Source organism: Euprymna scolopes, chromosome 11 (assembly GCF_053919585.1).
Source record: "Euprymna scolopes isolate OS-2025 chromosome 11, ASM5391958v1, whole genome shotgun sequence".
Lineage (NCBI taxonomy): Eukaryota > Metazoa > Mollusca > Cephalopoda > Sepiida > Sepiolidae > Euprymna > Euprymna scolopes.
The window spans coordinates 37,169,877-37,192,510 of NC_136492.1; the positions used below are offsets into that span (position 1 = coordinate 37,169,877).

At 37.3% G+C, this 22,634-nt stretch overlaps 1 protein-coding gene across 6 annotated transcripts in view; it reads left to right on the top strand.

Annotated features, from left to right (window-relative positions):
- LOC145287834 (Na(+)/H(+) exchanger beta-like) overlaps nucleotides 1-22,634 on the top strand; it is a 1,099,100-nt gene that overhangs the window by 998,493 nt on the left and 77,973 nt on the right. For 3 of the 6 annotated variants that reach the window (XM_080135700.1, XM_080135704.1, XM_080135701.1), the window contains 3 exons: nucleotides 1,733-1,839; nucleotides 2,658-2,717; nucleotides 5,168-5,203. In XM_080135700.1, the coding sequence (XP_079991826.1) occupies nucleotides 1,733-1,839; nucleotides 2,658-2,717; nucleotides 5,168-5,203 (203 nt within the window). The remainder of the gene's footprint in view (nucleotides 1-1,732; nucleotides 1,840-2,657; nucleotides 2,718-5,167; nucleotides 5,204-22,634) is intronic. The other 3 variants (XM_080135702.1, XM_080135705.1, XM_080135703.1) reach the window with 1 other exon arrangement.

A 22,634-nucleotide genomic window follows, 5' to 3' on the forward strand; every position in this document is an offset into this window, starting at 1 on the left:
ATGAAAAGTTGAGTGTCTTTTATGATGAAAGGTATATAATGCACGATGAACACTTTAATCATACCTTATATATATATATATATATATATATATATATATATATATATATATATATATATATATATATATATAAAGAGATGAATACTGACCATGTTAATAACAGAATCTTGCTTGTACGATGTGCAAATCTTTTTAATAATTAGTTCTTGATTTGTACCGAGGAGATACCCTATTGTGCAAAACTTAAATAACTGAACTATTATGTAACTATATGCCAACATTCAGATCCAAAACAATTGTACGCAAGTTGTTACTTTTAAATTAATAGATTAATACGAGACTGATATTTTGAAAAATGAATAACTGTCCTTTGTAAGGTCGTAAATTAAGAAACATTTATAACTCTAGCATTGCATTATTGAGTTATCTAAATGTCAAACTTTGTGTTACTTATTTATATGTTATTACTATACCAAGTAGCTGAAGTACATCTAAACATATATATATATATATACATATATATACATATATATACATATATATACACACACATATATATATATGCATATATATATATGAACAAATGATTAATAAAACATGTTAAAAAACATCTTGAAAAAGAGTTAAAAACATATTTAATTTTAAAAAGGAAGCACAGGATAAGTGAATAGTCCTTAATCCGCGTAGTTTCGAAGAAATACTCTCCTTCTCATCAGAGGGCAGGAATTAGCAAAATGCGGGATCGGATTTTGCATGTAAAAGTATTTAATGAAACCACAAGTAAGTCACAGATCTTACTTGGTTAAAAAAAAGGTGAGGTAAAGGGAATAGAAGGTAAAAGAAAAAAATGATAAAAATATTCCACATGAATGGATAGTCCGGTGAAGGGTAAAAAATCCAAGAATGATAAAATCCAAACACGGTCGAATTAAAAACTTCCAATCCAACAGGTAAGGCCGGAAGACGTGTTTTAAATATTCACTCCAGTGCTTTTTCTGTGCACATTTGAACTTTTCTTTTAATAATTTTGAACTCATTCCATTTGTTATTTTTTCCAAGGAATTCTGCCTTTTGGATTATTTTACACCATCTTCCAGTTACGTGATTCCTTTGGAACTTACCTGTTGCATTGAAAGTTTTTAATTTGACCGTGTTTGGATTTTACCATTCTTGGATTTTTTACCCTTCACCGGACTATCCATTCATGTGAAATCTTTTTTATCATTTTTTCTTTTACCTCCTATTCCCCTTACCTCACCCTTTTTTAACCAAGTAAGATCTGTGACTTACTTGTGGTTTCATTAAATACTTTTACATGCAAAATCCGATCCTGCATTTTGCTAATTCCTGCCCTCTGATGAGAAGGAGAGTATTTCTTCGAAACTACGCGGATTAAGGACTATCTACTTATCTAGTGCTTCCTTTTTAAAATTAAATATGTTTTTAACTCTTTTTCAAGATGTCTTTTAACGTGTTTTATTAATCATTTGTTCATATTATAAGCTCTATTTCCTTTTCATTTTTATTGAGTTTTTACATCTGGTTGACATTACTTTACTTGTACATATTAACTCCTTAATATTTATAATATATTTTAAGTTTAACATTTTGATTACCTTGGTAAACTTATTGTAATTTTTTATTTCTTATATATATATATATATATATATATATATATATATATATATATATATATATATATATATATATATATATATATATATAATTTCAGGAAATCATTGATTATGTACACGAAAGTTACCTAAAGAGATGGTTGATGAGAGAACCGTCTGGTGTTGATGCTGAAATTAAAGCCATTTACGAAAAGGTGGCATTACGGTAATTCTCTGTCTGTTACTTTCTATTGCATTTTTTCTCCTGATCTTTGCAGCTATGTTCGTTGATGGTGTACATGTTGTTGTTGTTGTTGTTGTTGTTGGCGGTTGTTTACTTAAGCAAACTGAATTTAGCAAACGTTTTTGTTTTTGTTGTTGCTTTTAAGAAAATATTTGTATTCATTAATCATTTTTAGTGACTATAAACAAATTAGCTTTCTGCACCATATGAAAATACACACAAAAAAATAATTATCTGATTATAATAAAATATTTCAATAATTTTGGAGATTATTTTTAAAAAGATATTTTCAGACAGTGTGTTTATAAAGTATTATCTTTTTTTTATGTTTTAAATCTTTTTTATCTTCTACATTTTTAACTTTTCAACTTTAAATGAATTTCTTATTCTTTGCAATTCATGTAATATGTGTATATTAAATTATTTGAAATTATCTTATACGATTTTGATAGTTAAACCTAAATAGTATCGCTGTTGGCGACTCATTGCTACTTCGTATTTTTTTCTTTCTTTCCATCAAAATATTTGTTTCCGTATATTTAGAAACATTATATTCTCATTTGATGATGATGATGATGATGATGATGATGATGATGATGATGATGATGAGAAACAATGTAAAAAAAAAAGATAAATATTCATTAAATTTTTACATGTTTTCTTCTTCTCTCTCGTCTTCCTCTATCTGTTCTATGTATTTATTTCTATGTATTTATTTCTATGTATTTATTTCTATGATTGAATGGACGCATCTTAAGACGCTCTGCGTTCAATATCGTTGTTTTTCCTTCATTTCTCAGGGATCATTTCGACCAATTATATCTCGGCGGAGTCAAAAATATCCCCTTAACGGAGGGAATGTAAGTAATTAAGCATTTTTTTCTTTTGCTTCTTCCTATTACTCATTTCTGGTATTCAAAGGAGAATTCTGTTTCAATGTTTTTGTATCGTTATTTTAGTATTTCATATTGTTGTGTTGTTTCCATATTATGTGTGTAAGAATGAGTTTGCTTTTCGGAGTGGTTTTAAGTATTTCTGCAAGTCAAACAACATTTCATATTGAATGTTACGCGCGCGAGTGGTCGAATTGATACCGTTGCAGCTTATGAAACAGGCCATGCACTGTTCAAACCCGAGTGTCTATATTGTGGTCATTGGCGGATTAATAATGTTATGAAATATAAGCACCTGCAATTTTTCACTAGTTATTGGTGACAATAACTTGTGTTCACTAAAGTGTATACTTCGTAATAAGTGAGTGCCACTTCAGTGTATACAATAATGAATTTACAATAGATTTAATGTTCTTCGACGTGAAATCACTTAAAAACAGACAAATTATACAATGATTCGTTGACAATCGGCATTAAATCAGATAAAAAATAATTAATCCACACCAAGAGTCGTGCTTACTGGAGAAGAAGACAAGGAATAAGGAGAAAAATAAGAATGTTGGACTCATGGTATTTTACAACCAGACATTCTTTTCTTATTAGTAAAGCAAATTCTTCGCAACTGATTTTTACAACTGAGTATTATATGATTTACTCTTGCATTTCTAATGTTAATTTAAAAAAAATAGGTTATGAAGAATGAAATTGAATAAAGTGGATTTCGATCATATAACCAAAATTACGTCACAAAGATGACGACATTAATCATTTTCTTTTTCTTTTATTTTCTTTTTATTTTATTTATTTATTTATTGAGTTTAGATACTTATCAGTGTTTATCCGGAAGCAATCATGTTGCAGGCAATTTCCAGAAAAATTCTCTCTCTAACAGTTATTAGCATTTCGTTTCTGTCCTTTTCAAAATGGCAATCCTACCTGTGAGACGAATAAGATATGCGAAAATATAATTATGTTCGGAGTGATTTTTAAAATGGTTTTAGTTGATAGACAAACGTTCGAAACTTTGTTAACTCATAAATCTAATTTGAGCCACACGATTCGGGAGGAAACCTCTCAAATTGTTCACATGCGTCGACGAGGAAACCTCTCGAGAGTTCATGCGCCCAATGCTATTTCATAAATGTACGCTAACAGCTTGCCAATCTATTTTTCTTTAACTGTATGAATTGTATTTGAATAATGATATGTTAAAATGCAAAATATGTTTATTTATGGAAAATTTTTAAGTTGGGATCGAGAATAACGTTGATAAATCGGGTGAATTTCGTCATGTAACAAATCAAATAATGTGTTTGTCGTTATGAATGAGTGAGGATATCTCAATCACGTTCCATCGAATGTAGACGAAGTTATTTTAATTATCATCGAAATATTTAACATTCAAAAGTTACTTTTCAATATTTATTTGATAGTCCTGGTTGCATTGATTGCTGTACGACTGACTCCTTTGAAATACTGATTTTTTTTTTCATTTAAAAGTTATGGCGGACAAATATCGATTATATGTTCGACACCTTTAAACGCTGGAAATAGAAAGAAAAAAATAGCATTTAAAGTTGACGGTTGTATGACGGGCTATGGCATTCAAATTCATTTTTTCATACATAAAAAATGTTATTTTGAAAAGAACCTGCATTTTCCTTTTATGTCATAATTAAACCAAATTTATGTGTGTATGTGAGTGTGCTGTTGTTTTGTTTTTGTTTTTTGCATTGGCTTAATGCAAAAATATTAATGCTAAATAGCTCTCGATAATTTTTATCTTTCGCAAACATTTATTTTTAAATAATAATATTCTTAAATTTTACAATATAACAAAACGATGAGAAATATTGTTGTTACATATTTATTGTGCCTTTACAGTTGTTTTGTATATTGTGCAATCTTACAACAGGAATGAAACTAATTTATTTTATGCTTTTATTTAATTATTGTTCATTTAATGTCTTTATTTCTTGTCACACGTTGGCGACTTTGTCATGGTATCATTTCATATATTGTATTTTAAACTTGATCAACAATAACATATAAGTACTTATTTAGTCTTTATTAAATATTGCGACCAAACAATTATAAAATACATATATGTACAGCAATCTATACGTAACTATAAAAACAATTGAAAATAAAATTTCATACATTCTTATAAAAAAATTTTTTAAACTCATTACTCCTGTTTGAAAATTGCACCAAATATGAAACGCGCAGAACAGACCCAAAAATTTGAAATACATTGAATAAAGCATAGAACGCGCATATATATATATATATATATATATATATATATATATATATATATATATATATATATATATATATATATATATATATATATGCATATTTATATATAATTATTTTTTGTGTGCTTTTTAAAACAACATGTACATTTTTTTCAGCATTTTTCCATTGGTAGAGTTTCCCCATGGCATCAGGCAAGATATCTTATCTTTAGTCCCGTCAAATTTTACCTGCCACCCTTGTCAAACTATAACTGTGTACCGAACCCCAGACCAATTTCCTAAGAAAAATTGAAATTACAATTACATAAAAATTGTGTCCCCAAATCTGTGTCAATTTTTATAGGCTAACATCCTTTTCTCTTTAAAATATTGCGCAAAGATCAGAACATTAATAATAAATAAAACAGGTTTCGAAAATTATTTAGTTCAAAATGCAACTCTTTAAAACGCAAAAACTCATACTTCTTTTTTTTAAAAGGTCGCTCATCACAATAGTAAAATCACTGTTGCTTAATTTTTGTGATTTTATTTTTATTAAATTGTTTTAATATTATTATTTTATTATTATTATTATTATTATTATTATTATTATTAATTTTATTAAATTGTATTAATATTAAATTATCATTTGGTCTGACAAAAGCTAATACGACTAAACAATAAGACCAAGTTTGGTGCGTTAATAGTTTGTACATGGCTAAATACATAGTTGGACTTTTTTCAGTGTTAAATATAGTTTACAGGGTTATTACTTCGCTTTGTTTTCATTTACCCCCCCCCCCCCAAAAAAAAGGTAAATGAAAACAAAGCGAAGTAATAACCCTGTTTAAATGTTATAAAAACAAACAATGTTTAAACTACCAAGAAAAAACCCTGAAAAAAAACAAAGAAAAAATGGACGTGATGCAATACGAACGGTCCGGCGGTGTCCGGGTGTTTGAAAAATCCAAAAATGTTTGAGGGGGGGGGCTGGAACTCATTGAGGCGAAAGCGCAAAAACAAAACGAAAAAAAAACGTGAAGAATTAACTAAAAAGTGAATAAGTCAAATATCAATTCCGCAGTGAACGAATTCAAAATGAATTTTTTTTGTTTTCTCGAATTCTAAATGAATTTATTTGTTTTAATTTTAATTTAAGTGTAATGCAAGTGAATTCACGATATCATTGCGTTGTAATAATAAACAGTAAAGAATTAATGTAACGTGCATCCAGGAGATAAGCGCCCGCGTGTTTGCGTGTTGTGTGGGTACGTGGGAGAGACGGATGAGGGGAAAAAGACTTACCTCGAGACCAGCTCAGCGTTACCGACCAAAAATAGAGAGGAAAGACCAAGATGGCGACCGCCGTCTTTTGTAAAGTATGATGTCTCGCAAAGTCACACGAATTCTCGGAATATGCAAATTTAGCCGGCCTAGAACGACGATAAAAGCGGGTGAGGGGAAAGACGTGGCGAGTGACGATTGAGTTGGCTGGGGACTCGTGTGGCTGTTGCTTCTTGTGCCGTGTTGAGGATATCTTACCGTGTTAAAGAGAGAGTCGGGCGCCATCTTGAATTTTTCCTTACACTTTTTCCTTACAAGCTATTCCGGCCATTTGGCCTCTAGGACTATGACCGAGTCGAAATTTGACTTAAAGCTCATACCCGAGTTTGACGGGTCCACGTCCATCGTCGACTGGGTTGAAAGGGTCGAGCTGACGTGCGACCTTTGTGAGGTGAAAAGGGTACACACTGTAATTCCCCTGAGATTGGCTGGGGGTGCCTTGAGTGTATATCAGCAACTCAGTGCTGCCGAAAAGGGAGATGTCACCGCAATTAAAGCTGCGCTGTACAAGGCATTTGCCATGGATCCTTGTACGGCCTATGAAAAATTTGCTTCCCAAAAACTTCTACCGGAGGAAAGCGTGGACGTTTTCTTCGCTGAGTTAAAGAAACTCGCAGTTCTGTTCGGTGGAGGGGTGTCGGAGCGGACGCTCGCGTACGCGTTTGTGGCAGGCCTTCCCATTCGGGTGAAGCAGCTACTGAGAGCCTCAACCAGCGTTTCAACAACGACCATGGAACACTTGATGGAACGTGCTCGAGCCATCATCAAAGATGAGGAGGACCTGGGGGAACCAGTTGTGATGGCGACACAGACAGGCCAGATTGGCGCTCGGGAGATTCCGAATCAGAACCCTGCAAGCAATGGGAAATGTTTTCGCTGCGGCCGACGCGGACATTTTGCAAGGAATTGCACCAACAGGGGGCGTGTGCTGTTTTAAGTGTGGCGGTTTGGAGCATCTAGCCCAAAACTGTGCGGGAAACGTATCAGGGGAGAGGACGTCAGCGCCGCCCTGCTCCCCGAGCAAAATTTGAACAAGGCGCAACCAGTAATGACCGTCTACGTAAACAGGATACCCTGCTCAGCACTTCTCGACTCAGGCTGTTCGCATACTATAGTGAGCACCAGGCTGTGTCCAAGTTGGACTAAGAGGAAGATCAAAGTCACCACGATAGGAGGCGAGACCCAGACATGCTGTGGAGCTGGAACTGTCAAGATCTACACGGACACCGGTGCAGCCACTAAGATCAATGTGCTCGTGACCCAAGGAAATCTCCTGGGGTTTGACCTGTTGCTCGGATACGACGCCATCAAGGCGCTGGGGGGAGTCGCAATTAATCGGGATGGAAAGGTGCGATTCTTAGAGGCCCCAGTGTGTGCAGCGCTCCATATCGATCGGCCGGATTTTACAGTGGACTACGACTCGCGCAAGAGGGCCTGGATTGCATCTTGGAAGTGGACCGAGGGAATGGCACCGACTAAACTCAAGAATGGGGTTGCAGAGTACCCTATACCCAGTGAGGCCCGAGCAGAATACGAAAGAGAACTAAAGGCGTGGATCCAAGATGGCTGGTTAATCCCCTACCCTGAGGACAAGCTTGGGCCTCCGAAGGGTCTAATACCCTTGATGGCAGTAGTCCAGCATAACAAGTCGAAAGTACGGCCCGTGCTGGACTATAGGGAGCTTAACAAGCATAGTGAAGCCTACACTGCCGATGCTGACGTATGCGCCAGTAAGTTGAGGGAATGGCGTCAGAAAGGCACTAATGTCTCAATATTGGATTTGCGAAAAGCCTATTTACAGGTGCGAGTTGATGAGACGTTGTGGCCGTTCCAGACAGTTTGGTTCCAGGGGCAGAGGTACTGCCTTACACGCCTTGGCTTTGGCCTAAATGTGGCACCACAGATCATGAAGACTATTGTCAACACAGTATTGTCCCAAGAAAAGTCCATGAGGGACAACGTCAGCTTACATTGATGACGTATACGTCAATGAAGATGTACAGTCTGCGTCGTGTGTCAAAGAAAAGTTGGCTCAGTTTGGTCTGGAATGCAAGAATCCCGAACGTTTAAGGGAAGGAGCACGTGTATTGGGATTGGATGTTTATGAAGAAGATGGCACCCTACAATGGAGGCGTGGCAGTGAAATTCCAAGCATCCCCAACCTCGTTACAAGGCGGACCGTTTTTTCTTGGTGTGGAAAACTTGTTGGTCACTTACCGGCCTGTGGCTGGCTCCGCGCAGCTGTTGGTGTGATTAAACGCAGAGCAAATTTAACAACCACGGGTTGGGATGACATATCCGATGATGTCCTACTAACTCTGATGATTAAAGAGACACTGGAGAGAGTGAACAAGAAGGACCCTGCCTGTGGGCGGTGGTGTGTTAATGGAGACAACGTAGGTGTGTGGGTTGATGCCAGTTCTTTGGCGTTGGGAGTATCGTTGGAGCAAGGAGGAAATGTGTTCGAGGATGCGTGTTGGCTGCGGCCCGTAACAGATTCTCAGCATATCAACCTGGCAGAGCTGGACGCTGTTGTAAAGGGGGTAAATCTGGCCCTGCAGTGGCAGTCTACGAAGTTGACCTTGTACACAGATTCTCTCTGTGTCTACCACTGGGTGTCTGACACACTTTCAGGACGGACACGAATCCGTACCAAGGCAGCAAGCGAAATGTTGATACGGAGAAGGCTAGACACGCTAAAAAACCTGGTATCTGAGTATGGGCTATCACTGAGCGTCACTCTGGTGCCATCACATTGTAATCGTGCTGACCAACTGACCCGTGTACCTCACAAATGGTATGAAGCCGCGAAGATGGGAATGGAGATTACTGCTCGATCTTGTGCAGTTGCAATCGACCCATGTCAAATACAAAAAATTCATGCACAGAGCGGACATCCGGGTATCAAGAGGACCCTTTATTTTGTGAGGCGTGCATACCCAGCAGTGACCAAGATGGATGTCAGACAGATCGTCAGAAATTGTGAGGCTTGCCAGTCTATTGATCCTGCACCAGAGCGATGGCAGAAGGGTCGCTTGGAAGTTGAGAGTGTGTGGCAGCGGCTGGCCATGGATATTACCCATTACAGTGGCAAGCCCTTTCTAACTCTCATTGATTGCGGGCCTACGAGATTTGCGGTGTGGCGGCAGATGACCAGACAGGATTCAGCAAATGTTGTTCGCCACCTATCATCCATTTTTTTTGAGCGAGGTGCGCTGGAAGAGCTCCTGACTGACAATGATGCAGCGTTTTGTAGCCAGCAAGTCCGGCAGTTGTTAGATGAGTGGGGCGTCCGACTACGGTTGCGATGTGCGCATGTTCCGTCAGGAAATGGCATTGCTGAAAGAAGCCATCGCAGCATCAAGAGAATTGCTGCCAGGAAGCGATGTACTATTGCGGAAGCAACATATTGGTACAACATTACGCCAAAGGACGGGACGTCCCCTTCAACCGCACCTGCGAATGCTATTTACACGTACCGAGTCGGAGTGAAGGGAATCAACACTACGCAGCCAACCGACAAGGGAACATATAGCAGATATGAAGTGGGAGATCCAGTGTGGGTGCGGCCTCCAGGAAATCGGTGCACCGACAAGTTTAAGCGAGGACACATATCTGGAGTGATTAGCCAGCAGTCTGTTTTGGTCGATGGAACCCCACGACATGTGCGAGATCTTCGCCCAGCTACCGAGGTGCGTCATACAACTACAGAAGAAAGCAGTGAAGCGTCTAGCGATGAGCTGCCGATGCACGGATTCAGTGAGCCCCTTCCAGAGACTGATAGCGATACTTCATCTGATGAGGCGGAACCAGATCCAGAGCCCGAATCTGAAACAGTGAATGTACCTCTTCGCAGAAGCACACGCACTAAAAGGCCCCCCCAGTGCTCTCTATGTGATCATCAGATCAGGGGGGAGTGTAACGTGCATCCAGGAGATAAGCGCCCGCGTGTTTGCGTGTTGTGTGGGTACGTGGGAGAGACGGATGAGGGGAAAAAGACTTACCTCGAGACCAGCTCAGCGTTACCGACCAAAAATAGAAAGGAAAGACCAAGATGGCGACCGCCGTCTTTTGTAAAGTATGATGTCTCGCAAAGTCACACGAATTCTCGGAATATGCAAATTTAGCCGGCCTAGAACGACGATAAAAGCGGGTGAGGGGAAAGACGTGGCGAGTGACGATTGAGTTGGCTGGGGAATGGTGTGGCTGTTGCTTCTTGTGCCGTGTTGAGAATATCTTACCGTGTTAAAGAGAGAGTCGGGCGCCATCTTGAATTTTTCCTTACACTTTTTCCTTACAATTAATTCTTTGTGTAAAAATAAATGTTTAGTTGCAAGCAATAATAAATAAAAGTATAGTTATATTTCAAGGTTAGAGTCGTTAAAACCGGAAGTAAAAACTCTTGTGGAGTTAGTGTCATTCGTACACGTGTTGGTGATGGGCCTACAGTAACCGTACGAGCCCTGGTTGTGAGCGGGGACTTCCTTGGTTATGACCTGCTGTTAGGAATGGATGTCATCAAAGAATTGGGTGAGGTCTGTATTGATGGTGAGGGTAGGGCACATTTCTCTAACGCCTGCCTTGCTCTGGGTGCATCCATGAAATTGGAACAGCCTGACTTTCATGCGGAATTCGACCAACGTACGAGGTCCTGGACAGTTTCTTGGAAATGGTCGGACGAGCAGCCACCCGGGAAGTTGTACAATAGGGTTCCGGAATATAAAATTCCCCCTGGAGAATACGATAAGGAACTACAGACTTGGATAAAAAGAAATGGATGGCTAGTTCCCTATCCAGAGAAGGAATTGGGCCCCCAAAGTGTCTGATCCCGTTAATGGTGGTTATCCAGCATAATAAACAGAAGGTGAGGCCGGTACTCGACTATCGAGAACTAAACGAGCACGTAAATCCTTTTACAGCCTGCGCGGATGTATGTACTGAGAAGTTGAGGGAATGGTGGCAAGCAGGATCTAATGTATCTGTGCTGGATCTTCGTAAAGCATATCTTCAAGTGCATGTACACCAGTCATCAAACGGTGCTCATCAAGGGAGAAAGATATTGTTTAACCCCCATGGGATTTGGGCTTAATGTGGCACTATCAATTATGCAAAGGATTGTTGACGCTATATTGACTAAGGATGAGCGCATTCAGCGGGCAACATCGCATATATTGACGATGTGTATGTGGATGAAGAAATTTTAAAAGAACATCTTCACAACTTTGGCCTTCTCAGTAAGGAACCAGAAAGGCTACAGGACGGTGCAAGAGTGCTCTTTTTGAAAGTCTGGGAAGAAGATAATATCCTGTGTTGGAAACGAGGCAATGATATCCCAGGTATGCCCTGTGTTTTCACGCGACAGAACGTATTTTCATTGTGCGGAAAGTTGGTTGGACACCTTCCTGTGGGTGGCTGGCTTTATATTGCAGTGGCATTCATCAAACGGAGAGTCTCTGACGTCACCACCGGATGGAATGACAAAATTTATGACGCCGCTCTAAATACAATTGTCAGAGAGGTTCTCACCAGTGCACAAAGAAGGTCCAGCACGGGGTAGATAGTGTGTTGACAGCCAGGACCGTAGTGCACGACTTGATGCAAGCTCCCTTGCCATTGGCGTGTCGTTAGTCCATGATGGAGCCGTAGTGGAAGACGCTTGCTGGTTATGCCCAGAAAAGGACTCCCAACACATAAACCTGGCAGAACTCGATGCAGTGATCAAGGGGATAACTTGGCAATCCTTTGGAAGACAACCACCTTGTGACTATTCACAGATGCTGCTTGCGTCCGTAAGTGGATTTCATACACTCTTACCGGACGGGCTAGAGTGCGAACCAAAGCAACGAGCGAGATGCTCATCCGTCGGCGGCTCGACACGATCATGAGCCTGGTGAATGAATATGCACTATCAATGGAGATGTCCCTGGTCAGATCCAGCATAAACAAGGCAGATTGTTTAAGGGTACCTCAAAGATGGCTTGATGTCATAAAAAGAACTGTTGAACGTACACACTCTCCCTATGCCGCATCTATAATCCCTGGTCAATCTAATCAGATTAAGGAAATCCACCAACAAAGCGGGCATCCTGAAGTCAAGTGGGCCCTATATTTCGCTAAGTTGGTTGAACCATGAGTGCGAAGGGCAGACGTCATGAAAGTGGTCAAAAACTGCGTGGAATGGCAGTCCATTGACACGGCACCCGTTCGATGGGAAAAGGGGAAGTTGGAAGTTAGGAACCACTGGAGCCGGCTAGCGATAGACATTATTCACCACAATGGCGAGGATTTCCTGACTCTCATTGATTGCGGTCCATCAAGGTTTGCCATATGGCGTATGCTGCGTCGACAAGATACAGTCACTATTGCCCGTCAACTAAACAATATTTTCTTTGAACGTGGACCTCCAACAGAGATATTGCTTGACAATGGTGCTGCATTTACCAGTGAGCAGTTTAGAAAGTTTACGGACAGCTGGGGTGTACATCTGAGATTTCGATGCGCCCATGTACCTAGTGGAAATGGGATCACTGAACAGAATCATCGAACTGTCAAAACAATCGCGGCTAGATCAGGCTGCACAGTGTTCGAGGCAGTTTATTTGTACAATGTAACGCCGAAAGATGATGTTTCGCCCTCTACGGCGCCGACTAATACAATGCATAGGTATCATGTCAGGGTGAAGGGTATAGAGACGAACCCGCTGCCTGAACTGGAAGTAGCCGGAGAGAGAGTGAGGAAAGGGGATGTTGTGTGGATCAAAAACCCACGAGGAAAGTGCACGACAAGGTATGGAGTCGGGCAAGTCACTGAAATAATCAACCCACAAGCAGTGTGGGTCGACGGCGTGCCCCATCATGTTAAAGACATACGGTTAGTAACACAACCATCACTAGACGACACGACCGAATCAGTTAGAATCTAGCGAAGCATCACTCTTGGTTGCAGCACCACCATCAGATAGTGATTCTGAGATTAGTAGCCTCCCAGGAGACATAGAAGAAGATGAGGAGACACAGATGCTCGACCCTCAGACCGAAGACGAAAGCACAAGTGAAGATGAGGCGTGTGTCGCCCCCCTCGAAAAAGCACCCGGCGGAAACGACCACCACCCCTTTGCCATCTTTTTGATAATGAGATCGGGGGGGGGGATTACCGTACAAACGTCCTAGTGTCTGTCTGTCCTGTGAGTTGCGCGCGCCGAGAAAGAAATAAAGAGTCCATCATGGCGGCCGTGACGTTTTGTAGTGAAGGAAGTCTCGCGAGATCACGTGCGAGTGCCTTATAAAACCAGGTCACTTGTCGGAGGGAGAGGATCAAGAAATCATTTGACGTTTGAGAAGGTGCAAAATCAGTTGGGAGAATTTGTGTGAGCAGTGATTTTGCCCGTTGATCGACCGCAGGAACGAATGCCAAACATAATTTTTCAAACTAACAATTATGGGGAGTGTTGACAGACGGAAAATGAAAAATAATAGCGAGTGTTGACAGACGAAAAAACGAACGATACTGACCAGTGTTGACAGACGAAAAAACGAACAATACTGACCAGTGTTGACAGACGAAAAAACGAACAATACTGACCAGTGTTGACAGACGAAAAAACGAACAGTACTGACCAGTGTTGACAGACGAAAAAACAGACAAAAACAGCGATTGTTGACAGACGAAAAAACATGAAAATATTGGCCAGTTATAACAGACGAAAAAAATAAAAATAATGGCCAGTTATAACAGACGAAAAACAGAAGAATAATGGCCAGTTATAACAGACGAAAAAACGAAAAATAATGGCCAGTTATAACAGACGAAAGAACGAAAAATAATGGCCAGTTATAACAGACGAAAAAACGAACAATAATGGCTAGTTATAACAGACAAAAAAACGAAAAATAATGGCCAGTTATAACAGACGAAAAAACGAAAAATAATGGCCAGTTATAACAGACGAAAAAACGAAAAATAATGGCCAGTTATAACAGACGAAAAACAGAAGAATAATGGCCAGTTATAACAGACGTAAAAACGAAAAATAATGGCCAGTTATAACAGACGAAAGAACGAAAAATAATGGCCAGTTATAACAGACGAAAAAACGAACAATAATGGCTAGTTATAACAGACAAAAAAACGAAAAATAATGGCCAGTTATAACAGACAAAAAAACGAACAATAATGGCTAGTTATAACAGACGAAAAAACGAACAATAATGGACAGTTATAACAGACGAAAGAACGAACAATAATGGCCAGTTATAACAGACGAAAAAACGAAAAATAATGGCCAGTTATAACAGACGAAAAATAATGGCCAGTTATAACAGACGAAAAACAGAAGAATAATGGCCAGTTATAACGGACGAAAAACAGAACAATAATGGCCAGTTATAACAGACGAAAAACAGAAGAATAATGGCCAGTTATAACAGACGAAAAAACGAAAAATAATGGCCAGTTATAACAGACGAAAAAACGAACAATAATGGCCAGTTATAACAGACGAAAAAACGAAAAATAATGGCCAGTTATAACAGACGAAAAATAATGGCCAGTTATAACAGACGAAAAAAGAAGAATAATGACCAGTTATAACAGACGAAAAAACGAAAAATAATGGCCAGTTATAACAGACGAAAAAACGAAAAATAATGGCCAGTTATAACAGACGAAAAAACGAAAAATAATGGCCAGTTATAACACGAAAAAACGAAAAATAATGGCCAGTTATAACAGACGAAAAAACGAACAATAATGACCAGTTATAACTGACAAAAAAACGAAAAATAATGGCCAGTTATAACAGACGAAAGAACGAACAATAATGGCCAGTTATAACACGAAAAAACGAAAAATAATGGCCAGTTATAACAGACGAAAAAACGAACAATAATGACCAGTTATAACTGACAAAAAAACGAACAATAATGGCCAGTTATAACAGACGAAAGCACGAAAAATAATGGCCAGTTATAACAGACGAAAGAACGAACAATAATGGCCAGTTATAACAGACGAAAAATAATGGCCAGTTATAACAGACGAAAAAACGAAAAATAATGGCCAGTTATAACAGACGAAAACACGAAAAATAATGGCTAGTTATAACAGACGAAAAAACGAAAAATAATGGCCAGTTATAACATACGAAACAACGAACAATAATGACCAGTTATAACAGACGAAAAAACGAGCAATAATGGCCAGTTATAACAGACGAAAAATAAACAATAATGGCCAGTTATAACAGACGAAAAAACGAAAAATAATGGCCAGTGTTGACAGACATAAAACTAAACAATAATGGCGAATTTTGACATACGAAAAAGAAACAATAATGGCGAGGGTGTACAGACGAAAAAGAAACAATAATGGCGAGGGTGTACAGACGAAAATTGGACAATTATGGCTAGTGTTGACAGACAGAAAAAAACGAACATAATTGCGAGTCTTGATAGACGGAAAAACGGACAATAAGGGCGAATATTGACCTTCACAAAAATGACCAATAATGGCTAGAGTTGTCAGACGAAAAAACGAAAAATAATGGCGAGTGCTAATATACGAAACAAACGAACAATAAATGCGAGTATTGACTGCCGACAGAATGAACAATAAAGACGGAGTAGCGAACAATAATAATCAGTATATACAGACGAAAAACGAACAATAATGTCGACATATGAGAAATTTAAAAACGACCAATAATGGCCAGTGTTTACAGACGAAACAACCAACAATTATGGCTAGTGTTGACAGACGAAAAAAGAAAAATAGTGGCGAGTGTTGACAGACAACAAAACGACTAATAATGGCGAGTGTTACCGACGATAAAACGAACAATAATGGCGGGTGTTGGCAGACGAAAAAACGAACAATAATGGCGAGTGTTTACAGACGGAAAGCCCATTAAAAATGACCAGTGTTGACAGACGAAAAAACGAACAATATCAGCGATTGTGGACAGACAAATAAACGAAAAACTGACAGATGAAAAAACGAACAATCATGACTAGTGTTTGCAGACGAAAAAAAACAGTAATGGCCAGTTTTTGACAGACAGAAAATCGGAAAACAATGGCGAGTGTTGACAGACGAAAACACGAACAATAATGGCGAGTATTAATAGACGAAAAAATTACCAATAATTGCGAGTGTTTACATACAGAACAAACGAACAAATGCCAGTGTTGACAGACGAAAAAAAAAAACGATCAATAATGGTGAGTGTTGACAGCCGAAAAACGAACAGTAATGGGCAGTGTTGACTAGCGAAAACGAACAATAATGGCGAGTGTTGACAGACAAAAAAAATGGAACATTATTTCGAGAGTTGACAGCTGAAAAAATGAACAGTAATAGCCAGTGTTGATTAACGAAAAAACGAACCATAATGGCGAGTGTTGACAGACGAAAAAACGAACAATTATGGCCAGTGTTGACAGACGAAAAACCTGGCAATAATGACCAGTATTGACAGACGAAAAAAACGAAAGTTAATGTCGAGAGTTGAGAGACGAAAAAGCGAATAATAATGTCAAGAGTTGACAGATGAAAAAAACGAAGAATTATAGACGAAAACGCGAACAATAATGGCGAGTGTTGACAGAAGAAAACGCGAACAATAAACGAGAACAATAATGGCGAGTGTTGGCATACGAAAAAACGAACAATTATGGCGAGTGTTGACATACGAAAAAACGAACAATTATGGCGAGAGTTGACATACGAAAAAACGGACAATAATGGCGAGTGTTGACAGAGGAAAAAACAAACAATTATGGCGGGTGTTGACAGACGAAAAAACGAACAATTATGGCGAGAGTTGACAGACGAAAAAACGGACAATAATGGCGAGTGTTTGCAGATGAAAAAACGAGCAATAATGGGCAGTGTTTAGAGACGAAAAACGAACATAAAAGTAAAGTTTGAAAAAAAAAACGGATTGCATTAAGATTGGATTTGTTTTGTAGAGGTTTTGCTTACTTTGTGAGATGTTTATAGGAGATAACTATTGTGTATGGCGTCACCAAGTTATAATTCGAAAGATAAACATGTATATACACAGAGTATACGCCAAGTATTTTAATCGTCGAGGTATTACTACATATGCCTGTGTTAGCCAATCGTGCCATATATCAATTACTGCGCGAGAAATTTCATGTTAGTAAGAAAATAGATCTAATAATACATTTCGTTTATCTCGGTAAAATATTAAATATTTAATTGTTTTAGGATACAATTGGATTAATTCATATCATTTTGATCGTTTAATCTGTCGATTAAAAAGTTATTTTTGTCTTCAAAATTCTTAGTAAATTCTCATGTTTAATTGTTTCAGAACAATTATTCACATCCAATCATTTTATAAATGGAGATTAATAAAACATTAACAAATCTTTTTATTCATAGTTTTAAAACTATTCGTTTCAATTAATCAATTACCTTCATAAAAGTTTACACTTTACAAAATATAATACTAAAAGTTAGATAACTATGTGGCAATGCTGGATATGTAGGACTCGTGACATATCAAGAACCCGTTTTAACTTGTGTTAACTGGATCAATTATTGCACCACAAAGGCAAATTTTCTCTGTGTTTTTCTTTATATGAATACCTTATTAACAGAGGGAAATAATTGGGCCATAAATGTTCACAATCAATTAGTAAAATGAACGATGATAGGTCAAACTGACAATTTAATTCATACTTTATTAGTTGTATCTACCAGACAGTTATCTACCAAGGTTTCTTTTGAATTTAATTTTTTTTCGACCTTTTTAAACTATGCTCTTTGAGTTTTTTTTTAATCAAAAATACTTAAAATATGATTTGAAACTTGAATTTACATATTACGGTATCGTTTAACCGTTAAATAATCAATTGAATCAAGTAGATGTAATGATGTATGTTAATATAGATGGAATGATGTATGTTAATATAGATGGAATGATGTATGTTAATATAGATGGAATGATGTATGTTAATATAGATGGAATGATATATGTTAATATAGATGGAATGATGTATAATGGGATATTAAATTACGATTGAAATTATTTTAATAATGATTAAAACAAAATAAAATTTAAATAACGATTGAAATCATTTTGAAAATGAAAACCACTGTAATTCAAATAACGAATTGAATTATTTTTATAATGATTGAAAAGAATTAAATTTAAATAACAATTAAAATTATTTCGATAATGATTAAAAAAATGAAATTTAAATAATAATTAAAATTATTTCGATAATGATTTAACAAAAATGAAGTTTAAATAACGATTAAACAATACGAGATGAGGATGTTAGTTTTCAGTTGGAGTAAATTATCGTATCATTCCTATGAAACGTTCATTTACAGCAACTGACGAAATGATTTTCACTCCTTTTAGATATTTTTCTCATTGAAAAGAAGGCATTGTTTCTTCAAGACCCCTTCTTCGTCCTTGCAACCCCCTCTCGATCCTGTGCTTTCTTCAATCCTGTTTGTCGTTTTATTTGTTTGTTTCCTTTTTTATTGATTTCTTCTCAGAATAATATATATGTGTGTGTAGTGTGTGTGTTTGTGTGTGTGTGTGTGTGTGCGTGTGTGTGTGTGATAGCTGTTAATTCGTTATACATCCATGTCAAAATACATTATTTTTTCGATATGATTATAAAAATAAAAATCGAGACATGTTGAATGTCAATGAATCTTGTGCTAAAATGTAGTGCAATTACAGCTTGCACAATCTTTTAGTGAATAACACTAAAAGCAACAATTGGTCTACAGACAATATGTTGATTTTACACGTGCGCGCTTGTGTGTGTGTGTGTGTGTGTGTGTGTGTGTGTGTGTGTGTGTGTGTGTGTGTGTGTGTGTGTGTGTGTGTGTGTGTGTGTGTGTGTGTACATATTGAACCTTACCTGGGCACATTACAAAATTACAGAAAAAATATTTCAAATTATTATAAGAATGTTTAACAAATTTACGCGCTGGAAACTAACATATGAAATTTTAACGAATATTTTATTTCTCCTTCCTTAATTGAGAGTTGAAGGAGACAAGATCTTAAAAAGTTATCACAATTCAAATGCTGCTGCTGATTATGATGCTGATGATGGCATCTCAATCAAAAAGATGAACAAGCATTCTACTTTGAAAGATGAATCATGAAAAAAATTAATGCAAAACCTAAAAGGAAGACACAGATGACTAAGGGAAGAACCATATTAAGACAGCATTAAAGGGAAGCAATTATAGAATGTGGAGAATTTAAACGGTACAACTGGATGAACATATCAACTGCTAGCGTAATAACTGTTGAAACAAGGATAAAAAGATGCCGGAAAGCTACAAGAGGGACAAAAAAAACTGTTATATACCAATCAAAAGATACTGAACGGAGCAAAATCAGAATAAAGAGCATGCTCATGAAATAATTCGACTACCAAAAAGTCTATGACACAATCATGAATAATTGATCGCTTAATTATGTACAAAATATTTGACAAAATTATCAGAGATGACCATAGATATGAATGTAGAGAGCCATTTTTCAAGGACACTTATTTCTTATCGTAACATAGCTACGATGTCAGTTAACAATATTCTAAGAAAGTGTAATGCTGGATATAAGTACACAAAAGAGAAAAAGCAACTCATGGATATGAACGACCTAAAACGTATTGCAAAATGCAAAAAGGGACAAGAAAATCTAATAAATACAACCACAATGTTTAGCTAAAGCATTCAAATCGAATTTTGAATGAAAAGTGTCCGTTACTGGAAGCGAAAGCTAAAAACAGCAGAAACTGCCGACTTAAGAGTCAATTGGGTAGCTTAGCAAACATGATGCCTATAAATATATGGACGTTCTGGAGAATACACCATAAAGTCAAGAGGGATGAAATAAAAGAATGCATAAAGAGAACAAAAAACGAAGTTATAAAATAGAAACAAACTAAAAAGAATACCTTGGCAGTATAACTGATAAAGAACAAAGGAACTAATGGCCATGCGCCCAAACGATGATAAGATCGATTCTGTGTAAAAAGAAAAAAAAAAGAAAAAGGAATGGTAAGTATAAAAACTGATATGGTAAAAGAAAAAAGAAAATGACATCATTTGAATAAAGAAAAACGGATTACTGCTGCAAAACTATGAAAATGAACAATGCAAAGAGCAGCGAAACTGGAAGAATCAGCTACATGAACAATGATATGTTTATAAAAACTGGCCTGTGAAATAACGCGGACATGACTACATAAAGTACACTTCAAAAAAGAAATGGAATCACTACTGAGAGCCACACAAAACAACACGATGAGTATGAATTATATAAAAGCCAAGAGAAACGAAACATAGGAAAACAATAAATGTAGACTTTGTGAACAAAGATATGAAATGATTAATCATATAATAATTGAATGCAGCCAATTAACACTAACAAGGAATGCAAAATCAAACAGAGTTGTGTATGAAATACAGTCCATATAGTACAATGCAAATCTTTACGCTTAAAAGACTGCATGGAAAATGCGATAAAAATAGAAAATTACATATAAACAAATGATGTGGACATAACTAGAAACAGAATTGAAAAGCAATGAAACTAGGTCAAGAAAGAAAGGGATATCTGCCAAATCATAGATTTTGATGTCCCAATCGATGTAGAATAAGTAACTTTTTTCATGTTTGATATCCCTTGATATAACTCTAGCAAATTTCAAGAAACTTATGGTTGTATTGTAAGAATACTAAGAATGGTTTAGGTAAAATGGAAATAGAAAGCGAAAAAGGATGCTGGAAAACTAGGGATGCTTGTTGTCACTGAGAATTCTTGCGAATAACACTTGTTATTGCCAGTAAACAATCATTGAATATAATGACTTAGGAGTCATTATAAAAATAATAATAGTAGTAGTAGTAGTAGTAGTAGTAGTAGTAGTAGTAGTAGTTATTATTATTATTATTATTATTATTGTTATTATTATTATTATTATTATTCTACCAAAATGTGAACGAAGAAAAAACAAAAATGGAACGACCAAATCCAACAGAAACAAAACTCAATTGGAGTAAGATATGGGAAGAACGACAGGACTACAACAGAAATGCCGAATGGCTGAAAGACATGAAAGAAGAGTTACAACAAATTGAAGAAGGAATAGTGAGTGAAATCAGCAAAGAAACCATAAAGAAAAGCAAAATGTAAAATGGCAAAGTGGAGAGCACCAGGACACGACGGGAGACATGCATACTGGTTCTTTACAACTCTACACGAAAAACTAGCTCAAAATATGAAAAGATGTACACAGGAAACAAACGTACCAGCTTGGATGAGAAAAGGCAGAACTACGTTTATACGGAAGGACACACAGAAAAGAACCGTCCCAAGCAACTATAGGCTTAGCACGTGCTTACCCACTATGGGTACTAGCAGCACAACTGAGGGAACAAATCTACCACTTTCTGAACAATCGTGGACTTCTTCCCGAGGAACAGAAAGGATGCCAGAAAGGAAAAAGAGGAACACATGATTGACCAAAAGATCTTAAAGGAGGTACAAAGAAGACGAAAGAATTTAACCATGGCATGGATCGACTACAAAAAGGCGAATGACAGGATTCCTCAAGCATGGATAATAGAATGCTTAAAAAATGTATAAAATACCAAGCAGGATCATCAACGTGATTGAAAATGCGATGAGAACATGGAGACTGGAATTGGCAGCTGATGGTAAACACATAACAGAAATCAACATACAAAGAGGCATCTTCCAAGGAGATTCACTATCACCATTACTGTTGATCATAGCCATGATGCCCCTGGGCAATATACTGAGAAAGTGTCAAGCCGGATACAAGTTCTCTAACACGGAGGAAAAAATGAACCATCTGATGTACATGGACGATCTGAAAAATGAACTAGAGACATTAATAAATACCACCAGGATTTTCAGCCAGGATATCCAAATGGAGTTTGGTATGAAAAAGTGTGCACTACTAGTTTTAGAAGGGGACAACTAGAGATGACAGAACTACCCAACCAAACAGAGATGAGGGCACTAGGAGGACAAGACGCCTATAAATACCTAGAAGTGCTGGAAGCAGACACGATCAAAGCAACAGAAATGAAAGAAAGAATTGGAAAGGAATACCTCAGGAGGACAAGAAGACTTCTCATAACGAAATTATATAGCAGACACCTAATAAAAGGCATCAATACATGGGAAGTATGACTAGTAAGATACTCTGGGCCGTTCATAGGGTGAACTAAAGAAGAACTGAGACAACTCGATCAGAAGACCAGGAAA